Raw genomic sequence first — 24,655 nt, 5'->3', positions numbered from 1 at the left:
ACTCCTATTATTAAAACAAGGTCCCTATAGATTTAAACGTTTGTGTAGAAGGTATTTCCTACACGTCCTAGCCAAAAGGGTGCAACTGAAATAAATATGGTGTGAAATGGATTAGTCAAATCACCATTAAAAATCACTAGTTCAGCTCTGATTGAGCCAATTAAGAGATTTTAAGTAAGGCAGGGTCCTAATCAGCATTGCTGCTAATGTGGTATGTCTGATGTGATATTTGACACAGTTGATGGGTATTTACTATCACGTCTAACAGGAGATGCTCTGAATACTATGTGTTGGATCTGCTATATTGATGTTTTACCTTTATAATCCCAATAAATTGGGAAAAATCTGAGTTTGTAGGATAGCTGTGGTTTCAAATCACCAACTTCACCATACATTATGAAGGGTCAACCCTGGTGAGCTTCTCCTGGAAGAAGCACTTAGTTTGCCCTGTATAGTGTATAATAAAATCAATGAGATTTCTCAAAGACCATCACTGATTTCATTATGCATTATTATTATTACTATGCAAATTCTTGCATGAGAACGTTGTCAGGATTGACCCGTCATAATCTATAAAGACTTCAGCGAGCTGAAACCATAATTCTCCTGCAATCTCCAGTGAACTAAACCACTAGGAACGCAACGAGGGCAGGAGTGTGTAGAATTGCCATTTGGCATTATATAAATCAAACCTATTTGACTGTAGTTTTGGATAACGTCACAATAACGGACCACGATGAAGTAGAGAAACTTACCTTCTAACTACAGCAATTATGACGGTGTTTTCTGAGGGTTTGGTAGCTCTGATGGACCTTAAAGATCAGATTAGAAAAAAAGACATATTAGTTATTGCAACGGTATAAAATAAAATAGGACATTTATGCATATTTTACACTCCGTTTAGTTTTTAAAGTAACTATATTTGTTAATATTAATAAAAAGACAAAAACGAAAGGCACATTACAGTTTGTAATTAAAGTTGTAAAGAATAAAAATAGTAATTCTGGCTATATCGTGTTCATTGTTAGGCTTAATAAAAATATAAAAACAATGTTTTATATATGGTGAGTTATGTACAAAGAGTAATTGCAGCCCTGGAACCATTTCAATGGTAGTTCTAGCAATAAGAACAGAATGACTTTTTTTTTTTTTTTACCATGGAACTCTAGAGAGGCGAGACAATTGGCTAAACTAATGATTTTGACACTAGCTGCAAGTCAGTAGGTTTTCAAAGACCCAGTGAATTTTAAGATTTTAAACTACAAACTAGCTACACGTGTGATTTCATTGTGATCAGATGGACCATGCAGGTCTCCAAACACTTAATGAGATTCCATAGGTTCTCTGATGCCAGGAGATCCTATAGAACAGGGTTGACAAAGTACCTGTAGCACTACTACTTTAGGGTCACATGACCCCACTGGGCACACAAAGTAAAGAAAAGCCAACCATGTATAGAGCTGGCTACTGGACACACAATTTGGCTCTATTTAGCATCCAGCACATGAAACACTAGGTACCAGGAAGGGAACAACAACAGCCATCATGACATAGTGCAGCAGTCTAATTCTTCCCCCTGTTTTGCAAATCCCATCAGCTTAAAACAGCCAATCAGTGGCAAGAAAGCACTCCCATTTAAATCAATTGGAGCGCAGATTGTGATGCATGCAGGGGGTCTCTTTAGGCCCCTTGGAACCCTTGCACAAGCCAGAGCTGGCTGGCGTCTAGCACTTTGTGCATGCATACTGCTAAACAGAAGATACGTTCGGCCACATGCTTGTCTTGTAAGAGACCATCCATAATATACACAGATGATTCTGCTGAACCCTTCTATGAACTTGAATAAAAAAAACATTAGTTATAAGGTAACACTCTTATCTACATTTTATGAATTAAAGTACATATGAGGGCCGTAATGTATCTATTAAGTTTTGTTAATTATTTATGCTATTTATTAGTTGTGTTCTTGGTGATCAAGTGAGTAAACATACTGTAATGATGTTCTCCTAAAATGTTTATCTATATATATATATATAATGTACCGAACTATAACATTTAAGAAAAAAAATGACAGATCCCTTATAAGTCTTTAATCTATGCCAAAAAAAAATCAACTGATTTGCACTACATGAGGACATGTCAAGGTCTTCAGCATTAACAAAAGGCATTAAAACAAAATCCCATGCATGGTATTCTGTTCAGGAGAGAAACATCATGTTATCAGCATATTATTCATTTCTGTGTTGAGGAATTGACGTCTTGATGTGTACACAGTACTTTGCCAGAACTTTTTGTTTTTGAAAAATCAAAAGAGTTGTGACTTTTGGGAAAATTTACATAAACACTGCTAGTAATTCCCGAAAGTTTTTTTTAAAAAAAGGTATCCTTGAGCAGTATATCAGTCTATGTAGCCTCTTCAAGGAAATAAAAACATTATTTCCCATTTAATTACAACAAAATATTTTGACTGTTTAAAGAAATATTAGACAGGGTATGGCATGCAAAATATATGATACTTTAACGACAGCCCTGTTCTCGGCTATTTTATTGATCAGAAGAATCTGACTAATCAGCTCTTACATAGAGAGTATTATTGTCAGCACTGTTGTATTTTCACACAGAACAATTTATGTTCTTCAAATTCAAGGTAGAATCTGAGAACTGTGAGGAGCTGATCAACTCCCAGCACCCTCAGCTTGAAATAGAATTGGTAGCTGCCATCCCAAAATCTGCAGCACTGAATTATAATCAGATTCACAGATTCATTGTGCAAAGCAGACATACGTTTTATTTTATTACAACCCTGCAAAAATCCGTATGGATCTCTGGTTTAAAGGAAACATTGTCCCAATCGTTTATAGCACCAGATCTGATTATTGGCAACAAATGGTAATACAGGATTCACTAAATGTGCCCCCCCCTCAAGAAGGACCATGAATGTACATTATAAAAATAAATGCATAGCTGCGTAATGAATACTTTTGGCATTAATTATCATGTTATTAATTTTCATGAATTATTTTGGATATCGCACAGTAACAGACTATCAAAGACTGGAGAAAAGTGTATGACCTACATCGATATTAACCAAACATATTTTCTACAACCCCCTGGTAGTGACAGAGTTAAACATTTCCTCCGCTGGGTAGAATAATGTGAGTGCCATTGCTGGGAGATAAATTTGGTGTGAATTTGGTGTCCTCCTTCCCCCCATTATACCCAGGGCTTCCTATTGACTACGTGACTTCACAGCAACTAACAGGAAGCGTCTGACATTATAGGGCCGGGACACATTCCACAGGAAAACAGCTCTAGACTGGGAGGGAAAATATAGGCTAATAACTTCATCGCAGGTCATCTGTAAGTGGTGGGAGTGACACCTCTTTAAACCCCAAAGGAAAGGCCTTTAATATTATTTCATATAAGTGACACTTCACTTCCGTGCTAAACTAGAGTAGGAAACCACACTCAGGTAGACAGACTTCCTGCACTGAAAACGCTAGGAGAAAAAGAATAGGGGAGATGCATAAGTAAAACCAGGATTTGTAGCACTTAACACACGTCCCTACGTTTTATAAACGTGAATTAAAAATGTTCGTTTTAAGATGGATAAAATGTGTGTGACCCACTGCATTAAGTGCGATTGAGGCCAGTTTTACCCTTCAGATAACCTAGATGACTACCTAAGCTGGTATGTTAACGAGTTTGCGCGTACGGATGGGGCAGTAGTTTTCTAAGGGCACTCCAAACTTATGGTCGACTGTTAAGTACAATACCATAATAGCCGCCTTCAAGGATCGCATAATCCATACATTCACATTGTGATCATTGGGCCTAGTTTGTCCTTGTCAGCCCGGTGTCCCCCCTTTAATCAAGATCTAGCATTGCTGGATATCCGCTGACAAATACAATGTAACAGCACTAGTACTCTCTGTGAGAGACGGATCGTGCAGGAACATTGAAATCATTTACGTTTTTGTTTGAGAGTATGCTCTATAGCCTGTGAGATGGTGTAATTATTTTTATCTTCATCTAATAAATGGATGTAATATTACTTACTGCTATAATTTAGATTGAACTTTTTGCATCGTAGAGCGCTGACGGCCTTACCAAACTTGGGTATAAACTAATTGTCGATATAAAGTACCACAGGGAACGCACGTTTAATTCAACAGCGATAATTAAAAACAAACCATGTAATCTAAACTATTTAACTAAACAGTGTTTAGTTTATGTAAAGCAATGTATTCTTAATATATATTTCTTTAAAAAACACAGAATTGTTATATATAAACACAAAGGAATTATAATATTTTGGATTGATTAAGCAAACTGCTTACCTGCATAGAGCTTCTGCATCAAAATATCGTGAATGTCTATGATCGATAATGATAATTTCATGATGTTTATCTAAAAAGCTTTCCAAAGCGGTTTCGGGTGTTCTGGCAATGTTACACTTAAAGCCTGCTTTCTCACATGCCCAACAGAATCCGTTGCTCTGGCTATCTTCTTTGGCAAATACTAAAAGTACCTAAATGGCAACAATAGAAAAGGTTTCACTGGCATTATTTTTCTAAAAAATATACAATTTGGTGGCAAATGCATCCCTTTGAGTGCTGGAGATGTATGCAAAGCATCATTACCTTGTTTGTGTTCCTAGCACTTTAAAGGGTTAAATATGCAAAATACTTTATAACATTGTTTTAAAATAGCATATAATTGTCTTTTTTTGGGGGTCCCAGGAAGCGTGTAGAATGTTCATAACAGTAGTCACGTATTAAAAAAAACAAACATATATTTGTCATTCTTGATACATCCCATATTCTTAACAGAGCACTGTTTCATTTTACCGGAGACATTTCATAAATAGATTTCTGCTGAGAAATAACATCTGTATTGCAGCAATACAGTCTAGCACAGCGTTCCTCAAGATTTTTCCCACCATGTACCCCTAACACCACATGGCCGAACCCGGCAACTAAGATTTTAGGCTGCGGGTGACGATGTTATGAGCTCAGCCATGCCAAATATGTGGAACTATAACTATGGGAGATAAAAATGACAAGCTCCCAGCACAAGCACCAGTTGGTCCTCCACAGACCATAATTAAGTGACAAACTGTTCTGCTATAATTCCAGGTTCTAGATACCAATCCTTACATCAAAACATCCCATTTCCCTACTCCTCAAATCATTGTTTATAACAGAAATTATTGGAGAAAACGGTGTACATGGTATTAACCACCACTGTTCCATTTGCACAGAAATCCAGACAGACATTACCTGAATTTGATCTTGGTGGAGTCTCATTGGACCAAACTGCACTTCTGTTACAGCTGCCTGAGAACAAAAGGAACATATTGCAATAATTATTATTATCATCTTTATTTTATTTATTCATACCACAATTTAGCATCATAGTAGCATCAAACCAGGTCACAGAAACGCAAAATCTGTTTAATAGACTTGCATGTTTTGGGAGACCACATTCTCACCATAGATGAGACTTTCAATGAGCCTATCCCACTTTACAAAAGGTATTATCAGACATCAGTATATAAGCTGGTAACGTCTTCTTCTGCATTTCACAGTACTAGAGTGAGCGCAGGCATAATGTCTCCCAATATACTGAGGATATACTAGGAGCCAGCAAAGGAAGAGTAGCTTGAGGTCCAGATGCACTCTTTGTCTTCTTAAAGAAGTGTCATCTCTGCCTGACATTGTCCTGCTATAAGAACACATTTCCGAGTAGGTCACCCTTTCTCACTATGGGAAAGGATAAGAAGGGGCAGCTCACCTGATCACGCAGTGGATTATGACGAAAACACACATTAGCTTGCTTAAGGAAACTCACCAGTCATAACATTCTAACATAAATGTTTATTTTTATTACTATTTTTCCTTTGCATTGATAAAGAGCAGAATGAGTACTGCTAAGACATAAACAATAGAGAATAACGAAACACAGATTTTATTATGTGAGCACCGTAAGATTTGCTAATGCCTCTGGCAGCCAAAGGTCTAAACATCTCTCATCTGTGCTTGACCTTGGTTCCACCAGGACCTAGTACTGAAGATAATGATGTTTTGTCTTTGCAAATTGCTCAGAGTAGCCAGAAAAACTGGGAAGATTGCATTATTTCTAAATCTAAAACAAAGGTGTCATAACTACTAATTGACCTCAATCAGTTGCGGGTAGCAGTGCTTCGTTGGGCAATAATCTGTCCACTCATACTTGGGTATAAAGACGTTGAGAATCACTGCACTGGTGAAATGTTTATAGAAGTACTATATGCATATAATACAAGCTGTATAATAGTAAATATTATAGGTACAGAGGGCTCAAGGCATAAGACATAAAAGACTGCCAAGGCAATGGTAATGTATCTTTAATAAAAGAACCATAAAATGTTCTAAAATGTTAACTGATTTATGTTGTATTTTTTAATTGGCTATGAACGCTACATCTCTATGGTTGTTAACGCTGTTGATGTTCACTGAGATTGTATTAGTTGCAAAACACTTAAACAATCGGATATATAAGAAGTTGCTAGCATCTGAATAAACAATATGGATACAAACCCTAAGATGCCAGAAAGAACATTAATTAGGGCAGAGTATTCAAATGCAATAACAATAGTCCTGTCTTCACTGGTTATTTATGTCTTTTGACTCGAGGTCCACATCCCCATATTATGCAAGATGGATTACTCATAGAGATGCCCCGAAGGCAATGATGACTGGTTAATAAAAAGTTCTCTTAATCTGTTTTGTGAGAAAATTGCTTGGAAATTGTTTAATCAAGCAGACTGTTGATATCGCTTTTTTTTTTCTTTGAAGAGGTGGGTAGAAAAGAATGTGAAGAGCCAAAATCCAAGGACAGCAACACAGAATTATTTTATTGGTTGTGCTTTTGTATAGCTTGGAGGAGAGAAGAGAGAGTGAATGCGATGGAAACAAATACATAAAGGGAAATTTATTTCAATGGAGGAGAAATGTGATTACATGATGTCATAGTTTTAAACTATTGGGTCAGAGGCTTAGATGTAATGAAGGGAAGATTTTTTTTTACCGAGAGGACGATTAGACATAGAAGTGAGAAACTGTTTTTTTTAGGTAACAAGATTAATGAAGTTCAATTATGGTCCGGTTTACAACCAGTACCCCTTAGTACGTTCCTATTCGTATTATGCGTTAAAGAGGTTGTAGCCGTAGGTTGTCAACCGTCCTGTAACAACATTTCCCACACAGTGTGGACGAGCCCCAAAATATGGAGATTGCTATTTTGAAGCTAATCCCTAAAACACAGTTTTAAATGATGTTAGTTATATTTCCTTTCTGCATTAATAATACCTCTATGTCTAGGTGATTTGCATTAAGTTGTATTCTTTAACAAGCAGAAAAATCACACAAAAGAAGAAGTCAAAGTTTGTATAGTGCCTTCGGGAAGACGCTAGCATGTACTGTAAACTCTCGGGTATAATACGCACCGGTGTATTATACACAGGTATTACTTTACACTTTTTTTGTAGGAAAAAAAACTGAAGATTAGGTCACTGGCTGATGACCAGTGCCTTAAAAAGTAATTATTGATCAGATAAAAGTTAAAAAGTATTGTAACTATCACCACTATCACACACGTTTAGGCCACTGACATTTATTGGTAAATCTGATCAACATTCAGATTTTCTAAACAAAATGCAGGTCTAAAAATATTGTAGAAAGTTCTTAACTCAATTAAACACACCTTAAAAGGTAAAACTGTAACCCAGAACATGTATAGACAGATAACCCTTTCCAGATAAAATGTAAATATATACCAGCATTACAAATGAATGAAGAATAGAATAGTTGATGTAGTACACATGTAGTTAATCTGATTAATGCTAATAATTATTGATAGTGTAAATAAACTTTTGGGTAGTTATTAGTGTAACACATAAAAAGATGCCGGCATTGGAAGGACTATTTTTTCCTTTTAGACTTTGTGTTTATATTATACATATGACACTGCAGCCATCGTAAGCACTTTAATGTACATAATGCCGGATTTTCCTCTTTAAATGATCTTTTCTTCCCCTTGCAAATGCAGAAACCCCATGGGCATTAGCACTATCCCACCACCTTGGCTTCTAGGAGATAAGTTTTCCTTAAATAGTGAGGAGCTGAGCTTGCTTTTTGGACACAGCCAGCTCCTGTACTGTATACAATGGCATTATAATAACAATGATGAGTTTGATATGCAGTGGGTTACCATAAATTCCGAATTCTGAGCAGGTATCAAACTATGTTCTTCTGAGGGTCACTGATTGCCAACTTGGCAATAAACAAATGTCTAGCCTAACGGAAGGGTTCTTCCATCGAACTTGGCTCATAGCCTGGTCAAGCCTTTCACTGTGGTCTTTATGGTAATTAACACCCCTGGACAAAAGCCAGTAGAGAGTAGCTTAAGTCATTATTCAGATGCTTGTTGTAAACTACTAGCCATGTCGTGGTTTACTTTAAAAAACAAGACAATCAGAGTCTACCTTGAGTTATGTCTGATAGTCTGTTAATAAAACAGAAGAGTCATTGGCCTGATGCTCTTACATCCTTATATTTTTCTTAGTTCTGTTAATTTACAGTGGATATAGTACATTTTTTTAGAGAAGTCACTAGAGGCCCTGGTTCTTCTGCTCACTACTTACACAGGGCCTTCTCTGAGGTTTGCATTGACCTCCCCTTCACTCAGCGTCTTTGTCTGGCTCACCAGCGGACATGTAAAGAAAACTTTTAAATGCTTCTGTCCTCAAACATCAGAACTGCTTACTTCATATCAGTAGAGAAGGAGTACAATACACAAAAAGTTAATATGTAGACTCGTCCCTATACCTCCCTTACGAGTAAATCATGTTTCTGATATCAATAAGTGACAAACTCATGGTTCGTAGTAAACAAAAAGCCTCCTCTTGTGCTATCTTTCTCATTCTGTTACAGAAGAAACAGTATCTATGGAAACGCACCTCCCAGCAGACTCCATTCTCCCCGCGGACTTCTTCTTAATAAACAAGGCTATGGTAATGATACTCTTAAAACAGGATATGTAGTGAGCTGTTTGATAAACAAGATCTTCAATTAGAGATGAATGACTGTGCCTGACTTTGGCTACTTTTACAGGATTTGCAACAGCTGTATTACCACAGTTGTACACGCAGATCCTTATTTCCAAAAAAATGCTATAGATACATTTCCATGGCGATTAGCATACATTAACGGGCAAACAATGTTGCGTAACTGTACAAGCAGCCTGACCTCACACAGAGCAGGGATCGGATGAATGTCAGACTCACCGAGTGTATTTGTACAGGCCACATACTGTGTGCTGGTTGATATAATCCACCATTTAGCAACCATCACTACCAATGCCAATATAGGCAAAGCTCCAGTTACTTCTGCATTTACAGCCATCGCCATTTCTTTACTCTATGTACAAACAAGAGGCGCATTCACAAGTGAATGGAATCAAGTAAAAGCAAACGAAATGTAGGCTCATCGCAATAGCATTTATTCACACATTAGGTCTCCCCACACCCTGTAGAGTATTCCCCTGTGAAGCATTCTGCAGAGCCACTTGGATCCACTCCTTTTGGTTTGATAACTGACCCTTTTGCAATTCTTGCACAGACTAGAAAAGAATTAATTGGAAGCGAGTGAATGTGTAACCCCTGTAGCATCTTTAGCATATGCATAGTAGAATTAGCTGTACTACCAGTCAGGAGATTACAGATGTCCCTTTAATACCCCAAACACAAACAACATTCATTTAAATTCTGGCAAATGAAGGCATAAAAAAGAACATTAAAGTGTGGGGAGGGGGTTTGCGCATATTGCAAAGTCATCAGTTTACGATAAGATTGAGAAGAGTGGGAATGAAATAATTTTTCACACTTGATACAAATTCCTGTTCACAGAGAATAAGCAGATATCTTTTTAAAAAATAATCCTATACACATTAGACGTGACAGGTTCCCATCTGTAATAATAATAATTTATAACTCTTTGAATGTCGAAACTGCACGCTCCACAAAGCTTGGGCCCTTTACCGTATGGGTCTTCTCACTAACCCTGAGATGCCTCGAGTTCATTCAAGTTCATCTGATAACTGGAAGCTGAAAATCTGTACCAAGGGCAGCAAAATCAAAGGGCTCTGAGCAACTCAGGTTAGCTATATAGGCTCGGCTTTCAAGGCTTCACGCTTACCCTTTATATTCACAATAACTCCTTATAATCCCTGTTAACCTCTTAAATACCCCGGCTACCGTATATTTACAAGACCAGAGCAATTTAAGCTTTTTGCTATGGTTTTTTTCAAACCCTAATTCCCTTCTTTCTCGTTCTACACAAATGGTGTATTGTTTTTTCAGGGCTAAAAAAAGGCTTAAGTTTGAAACCATAGATTTAAATTAGGAATAATATAGAATAAAATAGTCTGGAAATTGAAGGAGTGACACAGGATATGTACCACTGCTACAAAACAAACCCAATGTATTTTTAGCCATATGTCCCATAGAATACCCAACATGAATATTTTTTTTCATGTTCCTTAGGACCAAAACAGTTCCAGGCTGGACGACTGCGAAGAGTATGGACTTGAATTCAACGAGACCCTTTCTTCCTTTTAAAGGCTTAATTTTAAAAAACAAACAACTTTTTTAAAACTTTTTTTCAGCAGTTTTTTCTTTATGTAGTGCAGCACATTAAGATTCCCTTATTACGTTTGCAAACCCCAGAGATCTCTTTTGAAGCTACAGGGTACCCGGATGATGTCTTTACTGGGGTCCCATAAAATATTTTATGAATCTTTTTTTAATTAACTTTTTTAAAATGAATGATGCATTGATCAGACACACACAGTGATCAGGAAACATGACTCAGAAGACCTGGTTTCCTGATCACAGAATGCGTGATCAGACAAGGGTGGGGGTTATCATAGGCCCCAGTCTCAAAGGTGATACTGCAGGAAGGGAATACTCAAACTTCCTTTTGGACATTTAAACCCTTTCAGTGTAAATGGTGCTAGAACCGAGCATCCTTACACAGTATCGGTTAGCCTGCAATGCTGGCTCTTGCTGACAGAGGGAAGACCTCAGCACTTGTTTTAACCCACGATGCTCCAATTATACCACTGGTCCTACAGGACCACCCTTTTGTGTACATCACTTGTTGCAAAGGTGCTGTTCTATCTAGGGGTTCCTAGCAAGAATTATAAATCAGGAAAAACTGTACTTATTTCATTGTTTCTGAAAACATTTTGGACATTCAACAGTACTGGGAATGGTGGCTGTTGTGTTGCATTAGAAAAGTGATAAATTCAGGAGATTACAGAGTACATGGAAGAGTAGTTTTAAAGATGCTCCAAGGCATACACCTAATAAACTCATACAACCTTCCTTTTATACTTGAACTCAAAAATTATGCCTTCGTCTACTTCTTGTAGCAGTGTCTCCATAATTAATGCTCAACATAATTAAGGAAGTGCTTCAAAAGTACGCTGAACCATATTATGTATACGAAGTTTCCTCCTCTTGTAGAAGTACTGCGTCTTCCTAAACTCTGCCAAGTTTCACGGTTTCATAAACACGAAGAAGTAATGAGGAAAACCCTACATTATAAGGCATGGTGAATGGTGATTTGAAAAAGAAAATGTGTTCAAAGACCCTTTATCATGATCATAAACACATCCCCTTATAAATTTTAATGAACTTTTTTGTTACCTAGCAAGATGTTTATCCAAGGGCTAGCTGTGCCATCTGCTTGCTTCCAGGCTTGAGCTGGTCAGCTTCTTGTGAATTAGTAGTTAAAATGAGGTGGAACTGAACAGGATGTATAGAGTCCTTAATGTCCGAAACACTGTATTACTGTATTTATTGTACACATAACACTATGTACTGTGACATATAAGCTACCGAATGCAGTTTTAGTACTCTTGAGATCGTAGGAATCCTCTCTGCACCTCTTTAGGACAACCTTTTTAAATTCACAATGAACATACAGCGTACATCATTAGGATGCATCAAAAAAAAGATACAGTTCTGGAATCAGATAATTAACAATGTGTAATGTTCTAGACTGCAGATTCCTAATAGATAAAAGGGCAGAATGTGATAAATGTGTTAAAAGAACATTTCTTGTCCTTAAATCAGTAGTCTACAAGCTTATATTTATTGTAACCGTTTTCAGCATCTGTTTTCAGCGACTACACAAAAACTTTGGATATTGCCACTGATTACTGCTGCTGGCCCACATTGCCTGCTTGAATGCCCAACCACTAGCACACAAACCACAAGGGCCAGAAAAGACACCCTTGTTGATCATGGAGCTCTTATCGTGGATTTTAGATAAACATATGGCTCAGCAGCACTTGTTGGACTACAAGGATGCTAGATATTTAGCGCAGAAAAGGCCTGTGATGTTCCACTTTGGTGAAAAAAATCCTATGTATCTTTACAAAGCATCATTCTGAAGCTAATTCACCAGCTCTGTAGTATATGTTTTCAACAAAATGCAATTTCTACAGATGTTTTACGCACAATAAATGTCAGCATGTGTGAGCACGCTTGAAATGCCCAGAGAATTTAGGAAATTACAGCAACTTCATTAAATTTTAAAAATGAGCACAAAAAAATCTAAAATTGTACTGAATGTTGTAATTTAGTAAACCCCTAAAAAAAGTTTTACTCTAGTAAACTTAAACATTGCATTCCGAAGCTTCTATTGAACCGCAACTCCCAAAATGCTCAGCTGGCCAATAAAATATTGCTTAAAATTGCCGATAGCATAATAGAGTTCTTCATCGTTGCGCGAACCTGTCCTTTCACATTCAAGATCATTTTCCGCACAGTACTGTTTAGCAAACATGACAATGGGAAAGCCATATTTTTATTGACTTATAAAAATGTCCGATTTTTAGTACATAAGGAAAATAGACAGCCATAATTCATCAGAGAACACCATCCATATTTACTTAAGTATGCTGCATTAACCTTACATCCTGCCTGCTCTGTGTATCCGGCTTTATGTATCTCTACTCGCCGTCAAATTAGAGAGAGCGGTTTTCCAAAGGCCAAAAAACAGGAAATTTGATGACATTGTTCATTCAGCACACGTCAGCAAAGAGTGATACCAAGAGCAAATAACTTCCTAGCAGCAGAGGACAAGTGGTCCGGAACTACTGGAATCTTGAGGGGCCTACTAGATTTTTAAGAACTTTCTTTGGAACAATGTTTACAGGGATTTCCCTTTAAAAACAAACCTCCCAGTAAGTAAAGGTCAGTTTTCCCACAATTGCCCAAGAGGATGTGATCTCGGCAAAGCAGCCCAGGCACCCATATCTATAAAAGGGTGCTCACGTGAGTTTCCAGAAGTTTAGAGAATAGACGAAGCTACTAGTAGGCTATTTTAACCCAAGGATCTACCCACAGCAGTGAGAAGCTGGCATTGGATAACACTACCTTCCCACCCAATTAATATCTCGTTAATAATATTGCTATAGAAGACGTACCATGGCCGGTATTGCTAGGCAAAGATGAAAACTTAGATGGAGGCATATATCTCAAAAACTGTTCAATCTGCTCACCTCTGATTTCTGCAGTATTCACATTAAGGTGGTCTAGGACTTCATGTTCTCTTGACCTGTCTCTTAGCTATAAGTTTGATGGTTTTTGTCCTTTGTTCCATTACAGAGCAATTTGAAAGTCAGTTTGTAATTACAGGAGATGGATAGTAAATAGGTTTGTGTTTATCTACTAATGGCGAGTATTATGATGGTGAAATTACAATATACTTTGAGTTCTTTTGCAGAGGCCGCCATGCACGGTTTCAGACTGTCATGCTTTCTGCAGGAATGTATAATATATATATATATATATATATATATATATATATCTGCCAACATCCACAAGGGCTAGCTCAGGGTGCCTACAGCCGTGCTCTCTAGTAGTGCCGCCATAGTCAACAGAGCATGTGCAGCTAGCTAATAGCGGTCATCAGTTGCTTTTGTACTCCGTGGTGTCCTTGTTATGAAAGAAATTGGACTAAATGGGAGCGCACCAACAAATATTACTGAAGAGTGCTAGAGAAGGAATATCAAAATCTAAAATAAATTAAAAACATGCTCACCATATGAAAAATGTAATCTATATTTACTTATACAGTTGTATGGGCATAATTGAAAAGGTGTCAAGGATGTGTTTCCAAGAGGAATTAAGAGCACAATCTTCAGATTTAAAGACAATCTGTCACTTTCCCAAATCGTATATGTTACAGTTCTATATACTAAATAAACCTATGTAATGATCTTTAGAGATCAATATATATATATATATATATATATATATATGAAACATTCTCAACTTTATGTTCTCAAGATCTCCATGATTATTCCTCTTTATTAAAGTTGCTGGTTGTTGTTGATTGGTTCATAAATCTTTGTAAGGGTGAGTGAGAAGGGAGAATAGGACATTCATCTGATCCAGCCATACCCTGTTGCCTGTCTCACATTCAATGGTTAACATTTAAACTAAATCTAAGTAATTCCACTTATCGACAAAACAAAGCACATGCTATAATTTGGTTATACTAAAAGCTTTGATGGTGACTGATCCCTTTTAAGCACTGTTTGCTACAAGGGTCCAGCTCAGCTGTCTACCAAACCCCCTGGCAATGTGAAAATTACACAAGAACAACTCTTTAAACTGAGACATGATTTTTGTTGTGCATGAATAGCATATTCAGTGGGAGAAAGCACAGTTCTTGCTCAGTGATGTCATTCCCATTTCTCCCTACTCTCCAGTTGATTACTAACTCCAATCTCTCATGAAAGGTCATATAGCGGTAATGCATCATCAAAATAATTTCAAATCGAAAATAATGGGAAAACAGCAAATTTCCCACACATTTCTGTACTACATGTGACTATTAAAATTATATAAGTAAAACAGATACAATCTTAAAATGTATTGTTGGTGTGGGGTTCACTGGTGGCATTATTTGGTAATACGCCCATATATTCTCTTCAAGCCTCACCTAAAGACAACATTTTTATACCAGCAATTTCGGGTGACCGAAGACAATCTCTTTAACTAACAGACACCGCACTGGAGTGATGCATCCCTACCTAGTGCTTTCTTTACAACTATGCTGTAGTGGGATCCCTGCTGAAATAACTGTAGCTCATACAAGTCCTTACAGTTTAGGGTATACATGAGGCAGCAGAATAATTTCAATACCTTTGAACTCCCCAGACTTGACCAGGAGTCTCCAGGTGAAGCACTGCATCCCCGGGTCTCCAGGTCACTTTCTTCTTTCTTGGGCAGTAGAAGCCACACCCACTCCCCGCCTATTTTTCCTGCTACCCAAGACTGTCTCTATAAGAAGGCTCTGGGTAGCCTTTCTTGGAATGTTCAATAAAAGCTTTATAATGCTTTTTCAAGCTTTATAATATGCCATTAGAAGATTCAAATTTTGAACGTTCTCAAGGAAACGCGTTTTACATCATTAATCATGGGAAATATAATACACTAGGAAGTAACCCGAGTAACACTATTATCGGAAATTTCAAGTAACAGCAATTTAAAGACATCACAGCAGCAGTCTTGACACCTTTTAAAAAGCTAGCTGCAAACATGTACTAAACAAGTTTTGAGCTAAAAACAGAGGCCACGTATAATAAGACATTTTTATGTCTAATTATAGCCTCTGCTCATGTATGAAATGTGCAATGCTGTCTGAACAGCCATCAATATATAGTTACTCTCATAGCTGGGAATTTACTGAAAAAAGACACAAAAGGAACCAAAGGATGTCATGTGAGGGGCAGAGAAGCGGAAAAGGGGTGACCCGAAGTAATACACGTGACATGAGGGAAGCAAATTATGGGAGAAACCAGAGGGAGAAACAGCAGAGATAGACATAGGCAAGTGAGAACGGAGCAGGGGCACAGACAGCTCAACGCACCGACAGGCGGTAGCTACGTGTGATAAGATTTCCTTTCCTCCTTGAAAGAAATTGTGATTTCATCAAAAAATGAACTGTAAATATGAAGACGGTTTCTACGCTGCGTGTTAATGTTTAAAAAGAATGGCCAGTGGTATATTTTAATGACAGCTTTGTGTAATGTTTCTCTTGTGTCACATAATATATGCCATCTCGTACCAAGTTCCTTCTTCCAAATGCGTTTTCTAACTAGCGCAGATGGAGAGAGGGGGAGGCTTTGATGCCTGAAATAAAACAGGGAATAATGAGTTCAATGGGCATGTAGGTTGACATCTATTATTAAACATCTCTTCAAAACCGCTGAGCTTTTTTTTTTGATGTTAAAACAATCACGCCAAACATTTCTATGCCCTTTGATTAACGTATTTTTTCAGGTGGCAAGTCCACTTTAAATAATTTATAGATCATATGGGGTACGAATGCTAAATGAACCGAAATCTGTGTTTTTAAGACATCAAATCTGAAAAGGTGTTTCTAAATTATACATGGCGGAAGTACTACACATTGTAGCGCTCACTTTTCATTCACATTATATTTGCAGCTAAGATATTTTGCATGACGTCTGTTCATTGACTGGTAATGATTGCCGACCTAAGGACTATTTATATTGTCTTCTCAAATGTAGCAACTGAGCAGACAATTCCTAGCAGCTTTGGAGAAATGTGTCAGGGTAAACTTCAACCCAACATTAACTGCATTGAATCAACCAGCACAGAAGTCACTGGCATGTTACACAAACTTGGCAACTTTAGGTGTCCCCCAGCTGGCATAATGGCTATGCGTGCTCAGGTTAAAGCCCACCCCACCAACATTACATTAAACGCTGTGACAGTTAAAATAACTCCCTGACTGGCCTGTTTCATGCGTGTACTGTGTCCGATTTCAGCATTGCATGGTTGCCAGTGATCACGAAAATCAAAACCTGGACTTCCTGATCATTCCAACACTGGTGCTTTAAAGGTTTATTTACATTCTCAGTTTAGCAGTGTTATTTAAACATCTATGATATACTTGGGAATTCTCAGGATTTTTACTCAATTTTTCAACTATGTCGCTCTAGAGATGATAAATTAATTTTCTGGATTTATATGATGCCACAATTCAAAAATCACATAACGAGATTTGGGTCTGCAACTGTGGAAGGAGTAACTTTCAGACAAGGTAATGGATTTTAATATGTTGGTTTACCTCAGTGTTTACTGGGTAATCGTGTAAATTATTGACATGAATCCATAGAATGTATCCATGTGATTTGTACTCATAAATTATAACTCTCTAATTGTTATAGGAGATTTTCAATATGTTGTATACCATGTATAAAAAACAACACTAAAATGGTTTACTGACTATAAAATAAAGGTCCTACCATGGCCATCCCAGTCCACTGACTTAAACCCCATTGGAAACCTGTGTGGTGAACTGAAGAGGAAAGTCCACCAGCGTTGACCTCGTAATCTGAAGGATCTGGAGAGATTTCGCAAGGAGGAATGGTCTCAGATCCCTTGCTATGTATTCTCCAGCCTCATCAGGTATTATAGAAGACTCAGAGATGTTATCTTGGCAAAGGGAGGTATTGACTAAAAGGGTGCCAATAATTGTGCCACACATATATTTAACTTTTCTTCGATAAACCTGTGTTGTGTTTGCAAAAAAAGTATTTTTGTGTTTGAAAAGAAAAAGGCTAAACAATAAATACAATTTTCCACAGCTTTCTTTGCTCATATTTAAAAGTAGCAATATATGTGGCGGACACTGTATGTATGTTGCACTTTGCATCATGAAGCACTTTAGGTAAGCACTATTTAAGACCATCGAGTTAGTATGCCAATGCCTGTTTAGCACCATTGTTGGGGGTGAAACGTGCTAGGAGTTCACCTACTGGGTGTTGATTTCTCACTGAGGTTAGCTGAATGAGTTAGAAATGCGTTACCTTGTCTGAAAGTCAGTTCTGCAGTTACTTCTGGAGTTCCGGGGTCCGATTCCTTTTATGTGATTTTTGAAGTATGGTTGACGGTGGAAGTGCCGGGTGGTCGCACCACATGGAAGTATTGGATTACATGTGTTATGTAATCCAATACTACCTCTGAAATGAGATTTCTCTCATTACATGGATTTTTACATGAGTGATTTGAGTACACTGAGTAAATCAATTTTAATGTGGGATTTACGTTTTTTTCTCCTTTACAGCCTAAAGGTCTTCCAACATTAAGCTTCAAAACATTTGGACTTGCACAACTTTAATATCTTCCCAAATTACCAAGTAAACATGAGGCATCCCGTGGCACTCCCGAATTGGAATGAGTTTACTGAATAATTACAGTAGGCTAATAATTGGTTGAGAAGCTACCTGTTTCGCAACACATTCCAAAGTGAAAGCGCATCAAGGTTTATAAACAGAACACGACGAGTAAGAGTGTGAAACTTAATACGAAACGGGTTGTCTTTAAAGACAACGTATCATGTCAATGTTAAAGGTTACTGAAATTACACTTTAAAAAGATTACAAACTGAAACTCATAGGAGAAGGTGAACACGATCTGGAAAGGATTTAACAGTGATCTAAAACAGAGCTGTCCAACCAGTCCCACCAGGTATCCATGTCCTGACAGAGTTCTCAGATTTGTTTAGTTAACATGTAATTAATTAACTGAGTACACTTACTAAGTACACGTTACAAAAATATTACCCTAAAAACTTTTCAGCATTGGGAGCTTCTGTTGGACAGCCTTCATCTAAAAGCATACCTCCCAAAATGTCGGACAGCTTAGCAGGGACCTTTCATATTTAGGGGGCTTTGTCAAGACTTTTTGTTTGACTTTGTGACCTGATAGCTATTCATCTAATGTTGGAAGGCATTTTGAAGGCATTATTTGCATTATTGTTATTTCCGGGGATGTAGAACTCTGTGATATACTCATACCCACTAAAGTGGTAATGTTTCACCATAATAAAAATAATATAATATAATAAAAAAACATTAACATATAATCCATTGGCTATACATATTAGTTTAGCATCGGTTTATCATAGGGGGGAACAGTGTGTATCTGTGCATCCTTATCAGTGAAGACCCATGCAGCAGGGTTCATTGCTTAGCGGGGTCCTAGCAGACCCTGCAACCTGGCACAGGATTTCCCTTCAATGACGTCAGTCCCTTTCCCTTAAACACAACAAGGTAGAAACATGTTCTTCTTAGTATGCATCAGACGTTAGGGCTCACGGGACATCAGCGAGCATCAGAGTGATTTAGATGCCAGCAGTAAGGTTTTAGCTGTCATAGCTACCTGGCATCTGGGATTATAAACTTGAACTGCCCCTTCTTGGTTTATAGTGATAAGGGTTGAAATCAACCACAGCAGGTTCCTCTGCGATCCGAAATAATGCCAGGCCGAAGAGTATTCTAACAACGTCACAGAGCACGCACATGTTTATCTGTGAAATCTTAGCACCCCAGAGAATACCAAGCAACGCAAAGAAACAAGGCACCTTATTTGCTCAATGGGCCTTAAGCCGCATTATGGTTTGGCAGGATGTAGTAAAAGTTGGTCCAAGTGTTTCATAAAAAAAAAAGAAAAAGTCTGGGGGAAAAAATCATTAGTGACTCAGACAGTAAGCTAGAATTCACACCAATTTCATGGCTTTAGCAGCGTCTCTCACTTACACCGTCTTGGCTGGCCGCGAGCAACCTAGAACTGCAATGGCTCTACCATTATGTCTTGTTAAATCAACGTCAAACAGCAAGATGTCATGAAATTGCCATAATTGCTAACACAGAGTAGAAAATGTTTGCCAAATCCAACCCACTGGATTTCCGCTCTATTTAAAACACTAAAACTGTCTAAGGAAACTCTGCCCCAAAAGAAACCGTGATATATTTTTCTTTATGGTCAGATGCTGCTAATGGACATGAGGCAATAAGAAAATGTCTTTTCCAGGGGAATAAAAACATGATATTAAAGCCCCATTGCTACTTTTTTGAGGTTTTTTTTTTAATTAAGTTGAACTTTGGACATTTTTCCACACAGAACATACAATGTTGCATTAAATGCTTACTGATGGGTACAGAAAGAACAAGAACTAATAGAATCTCTCCTAATGATAACACGGGTAGTTTATTATTAAAAAGATATTAAAGTAAGATTAACCTACAAAGTTAAGTTGGGTATGATTATCTTTGATAAACATGCAGTTTCTCCTTACCAGGCCTTGTGTGAAAAAGTCATTTCCACCTTAGATACTAAATCAGCCAATTAACCAAATTTAATTGATAACTGGGTTCAATTTCACGAGACACACCCAGGCACGATTACTGCCAGCCCGGTTAAATCTAAATATCCATTAATCAGAACCTGTCTTGCAAAGTAAAGTAGGCTAAAAAGGTCTCAAAAAGCAGCACACGATGCCGCAATCTAAAGAAGTTCAACAACAGATGACAAACAAAGTCACGGACATCTATAAGTCTGGAAAGTGTTACTCCAGTGAACCGCAGGTAAAGCCATTATCTACAAATGGAGAAAGCTTGGATCAGTGATGAACCTTCCCCTGAGTGCCCGGCCTACCGAAATTCCTCCAAGAGAGCATTGATGACTCATCCAGGAGATCACAAAATAACCCAGACTAAAATGTAAAGAACTGCAGGCCTCATTTGCCTCATTTAAGTTCAATGTTCATAATTCCATAATAAAATGCCATCCATGGGAGAGTTGCAAGGCAAAAAAACAATGCGGACTAAAAGAACACAAAGGCCAAAAAAACTTTTGGGATAATATTCTGTGGACGGATGAGTCAAAAGGGTGAACTTTTTGGAAGATGTGGTTCCTGTTACATCTGGCGTAAAGCTAACACAGCATTCAACAATAAGAACATCATACTAACAGTCAAACACACTGGTGGTAGTGTGATGGTCTGGGGCTGCTCTACTGCTTCAGGACCTGGGAGACTTGCCCTATTTGCTGGAACCATAAATTCTGCTCTCTACCAGAAAATGGTGAAGGAGAATGTCCGGCCACCAGTTTGTGACCTAAAGCTCCAACGCACGCAAGCAAGTCCACCTCTGAATGGCTCATAAGAAACAAAAGGTTTTGGAGTGGTCTAGTCAAAGTACTGACTGGAATCAGATTGAGATGCTGTGGCATGACCTTAAAAAAGGCAGTTCATGCTCAAAGACCCTCCAACGTGGCTGAATTAAAGCAATTCTGCCAAGAAAAGCAGGCCAAAATTCCACTAAAGCGATGTAAAAGACTCATTGCCAGTTGTCACAAACGTCTGATTGCAGTTGTTGCTGCCAAGGGTGATATGTTGTGGATAAAAACAGGCATATGTGTGCTTTGGGGGCAACTCGAAGGTATATTAGAAATATATATTTTGTGTTAGTTTATAGAAAAATATAAAGCTAAAGAGGGGAGAAAAATACTCTGGGCATACTCGTGTTTTCCTCAAGAGACGTTCAGAGGAGCTTTTGCAGGAATGTAGAAACCAACGTCTGTGAGATTAAGCCAGGGTCGTGGTTTTGCAAGGCATGTTTGGCAGCGCTAATAGGGAAAGTAAAGCTCAATTTCAGAGGAGAAGATGAAATTGTATGATCTAACAAGGTTGTCTTGTATACATAAAAATGAGGCAGAGAACTAGACGAAGGAATAAGAGGATAATAGAATGTTGAAAATCATGGAATAGTGATGGAAAAGAAAACCAATGGTCAGTCATTATGACTGATTTCAGGAGAGAAAAACAAACACAGGAAAATGAGAAGGATATATCTCCAGTAAAGAAAATAGTCTTGGGATGTTAATGAAATTACTATGTGTCTAAAAGTGGGTGGTAGACGCATTTCCCATAATTTATGCCAGAGCAAGGTAGTCTCCTTTCTTACTGGATAAGAATCAGACCCAAAACTTTTCTCACTAAACTAAAAAAAACTAAAAATGGGAGGCGTTCCCTGATCCTCTTCCTAAGCCTAAAGTTTACTTCAAAAGTACTTTTTTTCCAAATATTTTCCATAGGAAAAAAACATTAAAATCCCAGTTAGCAAATTTATTTTAATAGTTACCTATCCATAAGTAATATACTGGCTCTCTCGAATTTAAGACAGATTAAGACATTCGATATTCAAGCATAGCTGCCAGCTATAGCAATTTTGTAACCCCCCAAATTCTGTCCTGATGGGTCGGAATAGAATGTTGAGATCAACATTAAAGTTACATATATACTTTCAGAGAAAAAGTGTACCCAGATGCCTTTATTCATTCTACAATAAAGAATATGTAAAAAAAATATGTTAATATGGCTGCACTTTAGAAATATGTCTAAATATGGGTTTATTATTCATACTTTACAGAATAACAAAAAGAGATCTGCTTTCGGGGGAACGTACCAACCGGCATGGTGACTTTAACCATCGCAGCGCCATTGTATTGTCAGACAGACACATTGCAGGCTGATTCAGAGCGGGCTACGTACTACAGAACTGAACTCTCACACAGAATGTGCACATGAAGCCAACGTAACACTGTGATAAGATGAATCAGCAGCATCTGGTACTTATAGGGAAGAGCCCTGTCTATTCACTAATAAATGACACATAGCTTGAAGTTACATAAGCTATTAGTTCAAAGAAAGTCAAAACCGAGACTGCTCAGCCATCGCAAGTTTAACCTTCTAAAAAAAATTGGACCGCTAAGTCAATGGCCATTTATTATTATTAGTTATTGATTTACGTAGCATCATCATATTCTGCAGGGCTGTACAATTATATTAATGTGGTCATGAAATAGTATAAATGCAAAATGAAGCAGCCAGTCTGTGGCCGTGAAAAGGCTCCCACTAAAACCAATAGAGCCCTTTCTGCACGTGCGCACTAGGGTCTCATTAGACTGCTGCCCAAAATTTTCTGATCGAGCGCTGGCGCTGACTGGCGGTAAGTATATCACGTGAGGAGATGTTTTCGGATGAGCAAATCTCCTGCATGGAAAATAGCTGGGGGCAGACAATGAGGGGGACATCCTGTAAACATAAAGGGACCTTTCAGCTATCATATGCATTAACGTGTCTATACGTATACCAAGAAAGGCCACCACCCCTGTGTTTCTCTTGCCAGAATGGGCTGATCTTCCCCTTCATAATATATAATTAAAGAAAATTTTTCTTAACATTATCACAGCAGTTCAACAATGAATTATGCAGGTTCTACTGTGCCCACCGAGCAGGAAAAACTCTCGGGAGGTGGCTTGTCATAATGCACAGTGAATTCAGAGAGTAGAAACATTTTATTTCCGCTCATCTCAAAACTCTAGGTGTAAAAAACAAACCCGCAAAAAGAATTAATGATTTGGAACTGTTAGTGCTTAGGTGTTCCCTTCGTGAGAATTTTTTGACTGCTTACCGGCCGTTCTTTACATACAAATCTCATCACAAATTTTTACAGTTATTCCCAAAGTATTAGTATTCATTTGTATAACTAGGAATGCATTGCATCGGAATAGAAAGAATGAGCCGCTATTGGGCGCATTATTTACATGGGAATAGTGAATGACACAAAATGTTTCTTTATCTTCCTCCTCAAAATGAAAGTGCTAAAACTGTGTGAGGAACAATTTACAAAAAGTTTTATTACATAAGACAAAGGGCTTCACGTTTCTTCACTTCTTTGTACATGCTATTGGCATGTTCAAACAATAGGGACTCAAAGACTGACTGAAGAGTGTGGTCAAAAAGAGCAGGCTGTGTTGGTGACAGAGATGGGAAAAAGGACTGGGAATGGTAAACAGATAGGGTAAAGGAGCTGGACATGGTAGATGGACAGGGTAAAGAGCCTGGGCATTGTAAAGGGCCTGGGTGTGGTACAGAGATGGTGTAAAAGGCATAGGCATGGTAGAGGGATAAGAGTAAAGAGCCTAGGCATAGGGTAAAAGGCCTAGGTGTGGTAGAGAGATAGGGTAAAGAGCCTGGGCATGGTACAGAGATAGGGTAAAGGGCCTATGTATGGTAGGGAGAGAAAGACTGGAAAGCTGTGGGAGAATGTGGAAAAGGTAGAAAGAAGAGACAAAAATAGAACAAAACAAATATGGAATAACAAGTGGATCTGTGAAAGAAAAGATAAAGAAACTTTCATAGCACAATGAAGCAAGAAAAGTGCAAGCAGAACACTCTGTTGATGCGAAAACTAATGTGTTACATGTTCCATGTTCAATTGCTTTTAAAACTAGGTAAATAAAAATAATTGTATAAAAATTAATTGACCTGAAAACAATTAAGGTAAGCTGCCAGAACATTATACAATCTGCGCTGACAAATGAAGTTGGTGACACCTGCATTCACGTCCACATTCACACATTTACAGTTCACGTTTAATACAGGATGAAGAACACGCAGTAAGAATTTATATTTATCTCATAAGATCAAATCATTTTGCTTGTCCATGAAATATAACGTGTAAACTAAAACCCATTAAAAGTTGGCTCTCGCCCAAGTACCACACATATTTAAAACAAATTTTTTTTTAATATTGCACGGTTATAAAAATTTGTTTTTGGTTCTACCAAAGTGATGATCTCTGGTTATGTCTGAAACGTTCAAAATCCTCTGAATTCCTACAATCGGCCAAAGACATTCATGGCTTTTTGAATGAT

General features: G+C 37.8%; 1 protein-coding gene across 2 annotated transcripts in view; it reads right to left on the bottom strand.

The window, feature by feature from the left end:
• PDE8A (phosphodiesterase 8A) overlaps positions 1–24,655 on the bottom strand; it is a 103,152-nt gene that overhangs the window by 31,633 nt on the left and 46,864 nt on the right. For both annotated transcript variants that reach the window (XM_053461794.1, XM_053461793.1), the window contains exons 2-4: positions 5,283–5,339; positions 4,341–4,531; positions 756–812 (exon numbers count right to left, since the gene is read on the bottom strand). In XM_053461794.1, coding sequence (XP_053317769.1) covers positions 756–812; positions 4,341–4,531; positions 5,283–5,339 — 305 coding nt within the window. The remainder of the gene's footprint in view (positions 1–755; positions 813–4,340; positions 4,532–5,282; positions 5,340–24,655) is intronic.

The sequence above is a fragment of the Spea bombifrons genome, chromosome 4 (assembly GCF_027358695.1).
Source record: "Spea bombifrons isolate aSpeBom1 chromosome 4, aSpeBom1.2.pri, whole genome shotgun sequence".
Taxonomy (NCBI): domain Eukaryota; kingdom Metazoa; phylum Chordata; class Amphibia; order Anura; family Pelobatidae; genus Spea; species Spea bombifrons.
The sequence above is the reverse complement of the archived record's forward strand: the minus strand, read 5'-3'. Positions and strand labels throughout refer to the sequence as shown.